This window comes from Coregonus clupeaformis, chromosome 39 (genome assembly GCF_020615455.1).
Source record: "Coregonus clupeaformis isolate EN_2021a chromosome 39, ASM2061545v1, whole genome shotgun sequence".
Classification (NCBI taxonomy): Eukaryota; Metazoa; Chordata; class Actinopteri; order Salmoniformes; family Salmonidae; genus Coregonus; species Coregonus clupeaformis.
In genome coordinates this window covers 19869231-19881730 of record NC_059230.1, presented here as the reverse complement: position 1 = coordinate 19881730, position 12500 = coordinate 19869231, and the positions used below count along the sequence as shown (strand labels likewise).

The window sequence follows — 12500 nt, the reverse complement described above, 5'->3', positions numbered from 1 at the left end:
ACAAAACGTACAATGAGGCACGGTAATAGAGAGAGTGACTGAGTGAGGGCTACCAGCATCCCCCCCCCCTCCTCCCACATCCTCCCTCCTTCCCCTCTCCCTGGTATTGTTTACTGGTGCACAGAAGACATGGGGGGTATTTAATGAACGCAGTGCCCCCACTGCTCCTTTGACAGTGCGTCTGTCCAGTCCGGCTGTTTCCTGGTGACACTGTGTAATACCGGCAGACTAACAGGAGACTGGAGAGTGGTCAGAGTCAGAATGGCTCCCACCAACCCCCAAGAGACAGGGTTTTGTCTAGAAGGGATACATCTTTTGTCAAAACTGACTTTTCATAGCAGTTTTAGGAGAACCTACGCAGCAGGTTAGGAGAATTAACATAGCTGGTTAGGAAAATGAGGTTACGGTTAGGAAAAGGTTTAGGGTTAGGCTTAACTAAAATTACCCAAAAAATCTATTGACAAAAGCTGTATCAAATCAAATTCAACTCAAATGCATGGACAGCAAACCTAGTTTCAAAAAACGAATAAAGCAATACCTCACGGCACAACCCCTCTCCCCCATGTGACCTACTTGTTGTGTGTATGTACTGACATGTATGTGTAACTGATAGATGCACACACACACACACACACACACACACACACACACACACACACACACACACACACACACACACACACACACACACACACACACACACACACACACACAAACTACATGTTAATGTTTTAAAATGTATGTAAATTGTAAAGTATTTTGGTCTGTAATGTCTTTGTCATTATGTGTCGGACCCCAGCTAATGAGGATCCTAATAAATCAAATCAAATCAAATGTTATTTGTCACATACTTCGTAAACAACAGGTGTAGACTAACAGTGATGTGTTTACTGACGCGTCCTTTTTCTGATAGCCAGCCAGGTTGTTGCTAACGGCTAACTAACTGAATTAAAGGAAAATAACCAACCCACAACCATGTCAACATGTTGTCCCCCAGGTCTGGAGACAGGATTTACAACAGGAAATGCCATTGCTGGGGGGTGGGAGGTGTGTGTCTGTATGTATGCGTGCAGGTAAATCAAGTAGGAAACACAAGTGCTCTCTCATAGGAATGGAATTTAATTCAAGCAAATTCCCAAATATGTTTTACCATGTTTTACAGTTATCTAATATGATTTAGTAGTACCTTTCATTCTTCAGTGTGTGTGTGTGTGTGTGTGTGTGTGTGTGTGTGTGTGTGTGTGTGTGTTTGTGTGTGTGGGTGTGTGTGTATGTATGTGTGTGTGTGCATAGGATGTCAGGGAATAATGGGGTGGGAGTGGGGGTCTGGGGAGGTTTGGGGATCTATCTGACAAGCTGGTGAGTCTGGTTTCTGTCTCCTTCCTCCCAGTGATGGGTTGGGGTTAGGGTGATGGGTTGGGGTTAGAGTGATGGGTTGGGGTTAGGGTGATGGGTTGGGATTAGGGTGATGGGTTGGGGTTAGGGTGATGGGTTGGGGTTAGGGTGATGGGTTGGGGTTAGGGTGATGGGTTGGGATTAGGGTGATGGGTTGGGGGTTAGGGTGATGGGTTGGGGTTAGGGTGATGGGTTGGGGTTAGGGTGATGGGTTGGCTAACACATGGGTCTGATAAATGTTGTTATTTGAATACGCATCATATGTCTCTCTGTGACACCCTGGGATATGCCAGAGCCTCCTCCACCACTCCTGCTGTCTCCATCTCCCCTATTCCCTCTCCTTCTATCCCTCCCTCCCTCCCTCCCTCCCTCCCCTAGCTCTGAGGTGAACCCAGGAGAAAGATATTAGATGAATAAATGTCATCCTCTGACCTTGTGTTAGGCTCCCAGCCCCCCATGCATCATAGCTTGTCTGGCCTCATTGGCAGACGGACGCACACGCACATGCACACACACATACACACACGCACACACACATACACACATACACACACACACACAAGAACATCAGTTCCAAGTTATTCACCACAGACATGGCATCATCAAAATCATACCAATCTGTAAAACTGCTGAAGGGAAAATATTCCCATTCATCTGTATGATATTACCTCGATCATTTCTACCAGGACATGTAACCGGTGGGAATCGAACCCAGTCAACCCAATGTCTGATGTAACCATTAGACCAAGAGGACACCCTCAAGGTGTGAGTGTGCCGTTTGAGTTTACAAGTGTCAGACACGGCTTCCTCGTCACGACAGGGTGACTCATAATCAGCTCCGCTACACACACACTCCTTCATTCACCATGACAGCCAATGAGAAAACAGAAAACCAACAGCCAATGAGAAAACAGAAAACCATGATGACTTACCGTATTTATGGGATGTCGTAGGCATGGCAGACAGGCTCTGTAGAAGGGACAAACAAAGCGGTGGATTGGTTATAAGACTTGACTTAAAACTGCACATGGAAACATTGGTAACACTTTACATATAAGATGTAGGATCTTAATTTGATCACCATGTTGCAGGAGTTCTTTCCTGCAATGGAGGACATTTAAAGCTTGCAGTAATGTATTTGAGGTTTAAAAAGGCTTCTGAAGTTTGTAATTTCCACTTAGAAATTTCAGACTTGATTTTTGCTTCCAAAACATATATCTACCCCCTACAAAAATGTCCATTAATTATATTCCACATAATCCTCCAAGCTGGATTTCTGGAAACGAGGCCAATAGGCCTGAGTCCTACTGCAGGTAAGTCAAGTAGGAAACATGAGACCAATAGGCCTGATTCCTACTGTAGGAAAGTCAATTAGGAAACATTAGACCAATAGGCCTGATTCCTACTGTAGGTAAGTCAAGTAGGAAACATGAGACCAATAGGCCTGATTCCTACTGCAGGTAAGTCAAGTAGGAAACATTAGACCAATATGCCTGATTCCTACTGCAGGTAAGTCAAGTAGGAAACATGAGACCAATAGGCCTGATTCCTACTGCAGGTAAGTCAAGTACGAAACATGAGACCAATAGGCCTGATTTCTACTTTAGGTAAGACAAGTAGGAAACATAAGTGCTCTCTCATAGGAATGGAATTTAATTCAAGCAAATTCCCAAATATGTTTTACCATGTTTTACAGTTATCTAATATGATTTATTACCACCATTCATTCTTCAGTGTGTGTGTGTGTGTGTGTGTGTGTGTCTGTGTGTATGTGTGTGTGTCTGTGTGTGTGTCTGTGTGTGTGGGTGCATGTGTGTGTGTGTGTGTACTTGCCTGTTTCAGAGTGCAGCTGGCTAGAGAATGTGATGCATTCTGATGCATTGAAAACATACATCAGAAATACAACATACTCCCCTAACTTTACTTTTCACTTTTAAGTCTGACCTTTGACCCAGTAAATATGTGTTCTTGTAGGCCTAGACTGAGTTACTTTACGCCATGCGGAAGGGGAGAGGGAGAGAGGGTTGTGTGTGTGTGTGTGTGGAATGCAGGGGTCTCCCTTGCTCTCTGACATCTGACCTCGGGTCCCAACTGACCTTTGATCTCTGAGCCTGTTTTAATCCAAGACGGGTCCCTGGAATAGATCTGGGGCCAAATCTTCACACCATGCACAGAGTGTGTAAGAGTGTGTGTGTGTGTTCTTAGGTGAATATTTAACTTATTTAGATACCTTATAGTAGAGATGTGGTCAAGTAACTCAAATTGATTCCAGGTTGAGTCCTAAGTCCATAGTGTTTGAGTCCGAGTCATTTATAACCGAATCACAAGTCGAGTCCTAAGTCCCTAGTGTTTGAGTCCGAGTCATTTATGCTCAAGTCACGAGTCGAGTCCTAAGTCCTTAGTGTTTGAGTCCGAGGCATTTATGCTCAAGTCATGAGTCGAATCCTAAGTCCCTAGTGTTTCAGTCCGAGGCATTTATGCTCAAGTCACGAGTCGAGTCCTAAGTCCCTAGTGTTTGAGTCCGAGGCATTTATGCTCAAGTCATGAGTCGAGTCCTAAGTCCCTAGTGTTTGAGTCCGAGGCATTTATGCTCAAGTCATGAGTCGAGTCCTAAGTCCCTAGTGTTTGAGTCCGAGTCGTTTATACCCAAATCACGAGTCGAATCCTAAGTCCCTAGTGTTTGAGTCTGAGGCATTTATGCTCAAGTCATGAGTCGAGTCCTAAGTCCCTAGTGTTTGAGTCCGAGGCATTTATGCTCAAGTCATGAGTCGAATCCTAAGTCCCTAGTGTTTGAGTCCGAGGCATTTATGCTCAAGTCACGAGTCGAGTCCTAAGTCCCTAGTGTTTGAGTCCGAGGCATTTATGCTCAAGTCATGAGTCGAGTCCTAAGTCCCTAGTGTTTGAGTCCGAGTCGTTTATACCCAAATCACGAGTCGAATCCTAAGTCCCTAGTATTTGAGTCTGAGTAATTTATACTTGAGTCATGAGTCAAGTCCTAAGTCCCTAGTGTTTGAGTTCGAGTCGTTTATACTCGAGTCAAGTCGCAAGATCCTTGGTAGTGCTAAAAGCTGCAGTCCAAACACTATTTAAGCTGAATTTGATTACATTGTTGCATATTTGTAAGGCTAACTAGATAATACAGATTTCTAACATTTGCTGCTGTAGCTGGTATGTTGAATTATGCAAAAGTCACTACTGGTCGAGCCCGAGAACTACAGCACTGTTTTATAGTCATATTCTAGTGTGTCAGTAAGGCCATTGTGCCCTATTCATTCATGTATTTATTATTGCCACATACACCGGATAGATGCAGTGAAATGTGTTGTTTTACAGGGCCATCCATAGTAGTACGGCACACCTGCAGCAATTAGTGTTAAGTGCCTTGCTCAAGGGCACATCAGCAGATTTTCACCTTGTCGGCTCGGGTATTCGAATCAGCTACCTTTGGGTTACTGGCCCAACGCTCTAACCGCTAGGCTAGCTGCCTCCCTATTGATAAAGCAGGACTAAAACTCCTTACAAACACTTCCAGTCCAATTCCTATGCCAACACTGTCCTGTTGGTCAGGTAACAGTGAAAACTCCAGTATCTACACATCTAATTCTGTATTTGGTTCCCTATATAGTGCACTCCAATGGGCCCTGGTCAAAAGTAGTATATCATATAGGGTGCCATTTCAGACACAGCCTGATGTGAAGCCATCACAAAGCCTCGTCTCATCCTCTCTGTTTGTTGTTGTTGATGAGGTGGGTTGATGGCTGGATAAAAGTGTTGTCTTGGTCCGAATCTGTCTGTCTCTGTCTCTGCCTGTGTCCCAAACGGCACCCTACTCTCTATATTGTGCACTAGATTTGAGTAGTTTGACCAGAGTCGGGCCCTGGTCAAAAGTTGTGCACTAGAGAATAGGGTATCATTTGGGACTCAAGCCTCGGTCTCTTCCACAACCCAGTGTCTGAGCCCCAGCCATGCATACCTCTTCTAGGTCTTATCTAAATCCCACACAACCTCAATCACATTCACCGCTGGCTGGCTAGCCTGGCTGGGGCTGGCTGGGCTGGCTGGGCAACAGTGTGTGTGTGTGTGTGTGTGTGTGTGTGGGCAGCGGGGATTCAGAGAAAACAACAGAGGGCTTTATCACACACGCAGGTCACATTTCACATGTGGAAATAGAGAGAAATTCCCTCAACAATTTATTGCCCTTTAATGAACCTATTTCAGAGCTGCTCAGCTCATAGTAGTTTCACTTCTTCTCTCCCACAACAATCTGTTCTCCGCATTCCTCTGTGTGTAGAAGTGTGTGTGTGTGTGTTTTTGTAATCTCTGTGTGTGTGTGTGTACCCTGCAAGAGAACTCCTGTGAACTTCATCAAGGACACAATAACAATTAGCGATATTATTGGTTATTTTGATCTACTCACATTTGTCTACTTCCTGGTGGCTGAGCCAGGTCACAGGTGTGTGCACAGCTTAGGTTCATCTCATTGCTATGCCATCGGGACAATGGTAGAATCTCTCCTGGTGAGTTTTAAAACACAGGCCTCCACTGTCTCATTTACTACAGCTTATTTACTGGTGGAGGGATGGAGGGCGAGAGAGAGAGAGAGAGTGACAGAGAGAGAGAGAGAGAGAGAGAGAGAGAGAGAGAGAGAGAGAGAGAGAGAGGTGTGTGGATGTGACAGCGTGTGTGTGTGTGTATTTGTGTCTGTGTGTGTCTCCACGTGCACGTGTGTGTGCGTTCTGCAGGGTGTGTGTGACACAGGGGTAAGCAATACTATGCATTGCGACGCTTTGGCATGTGGCTCTAGTCTTGCACGACGTAAATCGAGTCCGCCATGCCTCACCACCAGACCTCCAGACCCCCACCACCACCCTCCCCTCCCCCAAAAAACGATCTCCAGCTGCGGACTGGGCCCTCTGACTCTGACCACCCATGGTCTCAGCAGACCCAGGGATTAGACAGGCTCAAGCCAAGCCAATCCATTCTCTCTCCCCACACCAGATGGCTTAATTGGTGCCAGTGGTGTGGCTATGCTATGGTCAGGTAAGCTGGACGGAGAGGGATGGATGGAGGGAGGCCACTGTGTGTGAGAAGGAAAAGGGGAGAGAGGGAGAGAGGGGTGGGGGGGAGGAGAGAAAGAGAAAGAGAGAGAAAGAGGGAGAGTCAAGCAGAGTGTTTTTATGCGTGTGTGTTTGTATGTGCGTGTGTGTTGAGTGTGTTTGTGTGTGTGTGTTGAGTGTGTTTGTGTGTGTGTGTGTTGAGTGTGTTTTTATGCGTGTGTGTTTGTATGTGTGTGTGTGTTGAGTGTGTTTGTGTGTGTGTGTTGAGTGTGTTTGTGTGTGTGTGTGTGTTGAGTGTGTACTGAGGGCCTTGGTTTTATCTTATCTGTGGTCTGGGACTGCAGTGTGAGACAGACCTCTCAGCCCTGCATTTATAAAGGAAGTCATTCTCCACACTGTCGAGCCCTGCACGCACATGCCCTTAAAAACGTTTTCTCTCTTTTCACTGCACCTCACTTCTCAGAGACAAAACCCCCTCCGCCTCCCTCGCCCATCCACCATCTCCCCTATACCCCATTCCACCTGTTAACAATTTACAGATGTGTCACATTACATTTGAAGTGTGTCAACAGGACGTGATGTCATCTTTCCTGGTAGTGAGGGACTAGTTCCTGGTAAAGAAATGGGGCCTATACCTGGAAAAGGCTTTACGGACACTCCTGACCTGCTTTGGTTAGTCACAGGTCAGGAAAGTCCGTAAAGCCTCTCCCCCTACATCTGTCATGTGTTTCAGAGGAAGTTTGGATGTTTCTGAAATGATATTTAACCACACGGTTCAGTTTTCTGTAAGTTCATCCACAACATTATAACATTGGATTCAAGACTTCATATTCATATTCCTATTCTTATCATGTACACATCAATGCACCGATGCCTGAAGTACAGACGGGTCCTAGGAAGTGTTTGACACTAATCTACGTTGGGAAATGGCCACGGTTTACTGAGTGGCTAAGGAAGCAGACAGCTTCAGCAGCTGCTAGCTGATCATTCCCACACAGGCTGCCAGCCGCGTCCTTGCCCTCTTGTTCAACCTGGTGGACATGAGATACGGTCTGTACAGGAGGGATGTTGATGGAGAAAGGGAGAGGAGAGAAAGAGAGAAAGAGAGAGTGGCACACATACAACCTCCCCCCCTCCCCACACACAAATCCTCCCGCACACACACACACTCACACACAGACCCACCCCCCCACACACAGACCCACCCCCCAACACACAGACCCACCCCCCCCACACACAGACCCACCCCCCAACACACAGACCCACCCCCCCACACACAGACCCACCCCCCCACACAGACCCACCCCCCCACACACAGACCCACCCCCCCACACAGACCCACCCCCACACACACAGACCCACCCCCCCACACACAGACCCAGCTCCCAACACACAGACCCACCCCCCCACACACAGGTTCTGGTTTCATCCAGTGTCTGGTGGGATTTAGTGTTAGGCCCTCTGAGTGTAAACGGCTGGCAGGCCAGTGGAATCCATCAACAGACGAGAGACAAATCCTACCTCCTCCTCCCAACTCCTACCTCCTCCCAACTCCTACCTCCTCCTCCTCCCAACTCCTACCTCCTCCTCCTCCCAACTCCTACCTCCTCCTCCCACTACCACAGACTGGCCTTGTCTGATCCGGTCTGGTCTGGTCCTCCTATCACACTGAGGTCATTGCTGTCCTCCTCTTTGTTGATGACATGCCATTCCTGTCTTGGCTCTGTGTTTTACCAAGCAGAGATTATGGGGATCAGTCTCATGATACTGACTCCAGTAACAATACCAGCTCCTGGATTAGCATGATCCTGACTCCAGTAACAATACCAGCTCCTGGATTAGCATGATCCTGACTCCAGTAACAATGCTAGCTGCTGGATTAGCATGATCCTGACTCCAGTAGCAATGCTAGCTCCTGGATTAGCATGATCCTGACTCCAGTAACAATACCAGCTCCTGGATTAGCATGATCCTGACTCCAGTAACAATGCTAGCTGCTGGATTAGCATGATCCTGACTCCAGTAACAATGCTAGCTGCTGGATTAGCATGATCATGACTCCAGTAACAATACCAGCTCCTGGATTAGCATGATCCTGACTCCAGTAACAATACCAGCTCCTGGATTAGCATGATCCTGACTCCAGTAACAATGCTAGCTGCTGGATTAGCATGATCCTGACTCCAGTAACAATGCTAGCTCCTGGATTAGCATGATCCTGACTCCAGTAACAATGCTAGCTCCCGGATTAGCATGATCCTGACTCCAGTAACAATGTTAGCTCCCGGATTAGCATGATCCTGACTCCAGTAACAATGCTAGCTGCTGGATTAGCATGATCCTGACTCCAGTAACAATGCTAGCCCCTGGATTAGCCAACGGTGCTTTGGGGGACAACAACAGAGTGGGCTGAGTCCCACAGCAGGATTTAACTCTCATATAGAGGAGACGCCATGGCAGACCACCTGCTTAATGACCTACTGACCTACACACACGCAACTGCACCTCCGGATTTCACACACAATGCCACCAGATACCCAACACCTTCAGACATGCCATTTAATCTAACACTTTCTTCTAAAATAATGACAGATATGAGCCTTAACCAAACACAAACACCTTCATAATGAGGTCTGTTAATGAGGCCCACATTCTAAGTCTCACAGTTTGGCCGTTGTGGCTAAGTAGTGGCTGTGTTGAGATGTGGCTGAGATGATGTCATTCACACACACTCAGACACACACACACACACCCCGCAGGCCTGCTGGAAGTGCCGCCTGCTGCATCACACCTGGATTTAGGATGCGTGCCTGTTGTGTGCATGTACCTGCTCCGCTTCAAGTGTGTTTGTTTGTTTCATGATTTACAGACGTTAATTTGGGCTGGAGGGGGTTTCGAGATGCCTCAGTTCACCTGTCATATAGAAGATTTGCCATCTATAACATCATCACACAACTATGTGTGTGTGTGTGTGTGTGTGTGTGTGTGTGATGCACTAACCATCAATAATAACAATACTACCAATAATAATAACAATACCGTGTAGCTCAGTTGGTAGAGCATGGCGCTTGCAACGCCAGGGTTGTGGGTTCGTTTCCCACGGGGGGCTAGTATGAAAATGTATGCACTCACTAACTGTAAGTCGCTCTGTATAAGAGCGTCTGCTAAATGACGTAAATGTAAATGTACTAACAATAACAACAATAATAATAATAACAGTACTAATAATAATAACAAAAACAAAAATAATAATTATGACAATAATAATAATAACAATAGCAATAGTAACAACAACAATAATAATAACAATACAAATAATAATAACAACAATACTACTAGTACTACTACTACTACTACTACTACTACTACTAATAACAATAATACAAATAATAATAATAATAATAATAATAATAATAATAATAACAATACTACTACTACTACTACAACTACTACTACTAATAATAATAATAACAATAATAACCAAAATCATAAGAAAGAAACAGGAGAACAATGTTCACTTTCATGCTCTTACTGTTTATGCCTTGTTTAGTTCACTGTAATAATAAACACACACACACACACACACACACACACACACACACATGATGTACACACACACATACACACGCACGCACACACAAACACTTTTAACGCTTTCAATCTCTCTCTCAGCATCTAATATGCAAGACATCTCAATGATATTACTGTTATCATAAACAACACCCAGAGCTGATATGGAACCAGTGATGGTATGTAAGCTACTATGCATAACTTGGATTAACACTACAGGACCAGTGGTGTGGTGGAGGGATCCAGTCATAACACTACAGGACCAGTGGTGTGGTGGAGGGATCCAGTCATAATACTACAGGACCAGTGGTGTGGTGGAGGGATCCAGTCATAATACTACAGGACCAGTGGTGTGGTGGAGGGATCCAGTCATAATACTACAGGACCAGTGGTGTGATGGAGGGATCCAGTCATAACACTACAGGACCAGTGGTGTGGTGGAGGGATCCAGTCATAATACTACAGGACCAGTGGTGTGGTGGAGGGATCCAGTCATAATACTACAGGACCAGTGGTGTGGTGGAGGGATCCAGTCATAATACTACAGGACCAGTGGTGTGGTGGAGGGATCCAGTCATAATACTACAGGACCAGTGGTGTGGTGGAGGGATCCAGTCATAATACTACAGGACCAGTGGTGTGGTGGAGGGATCCAGTCATAATACTACAGGACCAGTGGTGTGGTGGAGGGATCCAGTCATAATACTACAGGACCAGTGGTGTGGTGGAGGGATCCAGTCATAATACTACAGGACCAGTGGTGTGGTGGAGGGATCCAGTCATAATACTACAGGACCAGTGGTGTGGTGGAGGGATCCAGTCATAATACTACAGGACCAGTGGTGTGGTGGAGGGATCCAGTCATAATACTACAGGACCAGTGGTGTGGTGGAGGGATCCAGTCATAATACTACAGGACCAGTTGTGTGGTGGAGGGATCCAGTCATAATACTACAGGACCAGTGGTGTGGTGGAAGTATCCAGTCATAACACTACAGGACCAGTTGTGTGGTGGAGGGATCCAGTCATAACACTACAGGACCAGTTGTGTGGTGGAGGGATCCAGTCATAATACTACAGGACCAGTGGTGTGGTGGAGGGATCCAGTCATAATACTACAGGACCAGTGGTGTGGTGGAGGGATCCAGTCATAACACTACAGGACCAGTGGTGTGGTGGAGGGATCGAGTCATAACACTACAGGACCAGTGGTGTGGTGGAGGGATCCAGTCATAATACTACAGGACCAGTGGTGTGGTGGAGGGATCCAGTCATAATACTACAGGACCAGTGGTGTGGTGGAGGGATCCAGTCATAATCCTACAGGACCAGTGGTGTGGTGGAGGGATCCAGTCATAATACTACAGGACCAGTGGTGTGGTGGAGGGATCCAGTCATAACACTACAGGACCAGTGGTGTGGTGGAGGGATCCAGTCATAATACTACAGGACAAGTGGTGTGGTGGAGGGATCCAGTCATAACACTACAGGACCAGTGGTGTGGTGGAGGGATCCAGTCATAATACTACAGGACCAGTGGTGTGGTGGAGGGATCCAGTCATAATACTACAGGACCAGTGGTGTGGTGGAGGGATCCAGTCATAATACTACAGGACCAGTGGTGTGGTGGAGGAATCCAGTCATAATACTACAGGACCAGTGGTGTGGTGGAGGGATCCAGTCATAATACTACAGGACCAGTGGTGTGGTGGAGGGATCCAGTCATAATACTACAGGACCAGTGGTGTGGTGGAGGGATCCAGTCATAATACTACAGGACCAGTGGTGTGGTGGAAGGATCCAGTCATAACACTACAGGACCAGTTGTGTGGTGGAGGGATCCAGTCATAACACTACAGGACCAGTTGTGTGGTGGAAGGATCCAGTCATAACACTACAGGACCAGTTGTGTGGTGGAGGGATCCAGTCATAACACTGCAGGACCAGTTGTGTGGTGGAGGGATCCAGTCATAACACTACAGGACCAGTGGTGTGGTGAAGGGATCCAGTCATAACACTACAGGACCAGTGGTGTGGTGGAGGGATCCAGTCATAACACTACAGGACCAGTTGTGTGGTGGAGGGATCCAGTCATAACACTACAGGACCAGTGGTGTGGTGGAGGGATCCAGTCATAACACTACAGGACCAGTGGTGTGGTGGAAGGATCCAGTCATAACACTACAGGACCAGTTGTGTGGTGGAGGGATCCAGTCATAACACTACAGGACCAGTTGTGTGGTGGAGGGATCCAGTCATAATACTACAGGACCAGTTGTGTGGTGGAGGGATCCAGTCATAACACTACAGGACCAGTTGTGTGGTGGAGGGATCCAGTCATAATACTACAGGACCAGTGGTGTGGTGAAGGGATCCAGTCATAATACTACAGGACCAGTTGTGTGGTGGAGGGATCCAGTCATAATACTACAGGACCAGTGGTGTGGTGAAGGGATCCAGTCATAATACTACAGGACC

At 46.6% G+C, this 12500-nt stretch overlaps 1 protein-coding gene across 1 annotated transcript in view; it reads right to left on the bottom strand.

The window, feature by feature from the left end:
* The window catches only part of dlc1 (DLC1 Rho GTPase activating protein), a 115317-nt gene that overhangs the window by 93414 nt on the left and 9403 nt on the right, over positions 1-12500 (bottom strand). Inside the window, exon 2 of the mRNA XM_045211983.1 lies at positions 2328-2364. Coding sequence (XP_045067918.1) covers positions 2328-2352 — 25 coding nt within the window. The 5' untranslated portion in view covers positions 2353-2364. The remainder of the gene's footprint in view (positions 1-2327; positions 2365-12500) is intronic.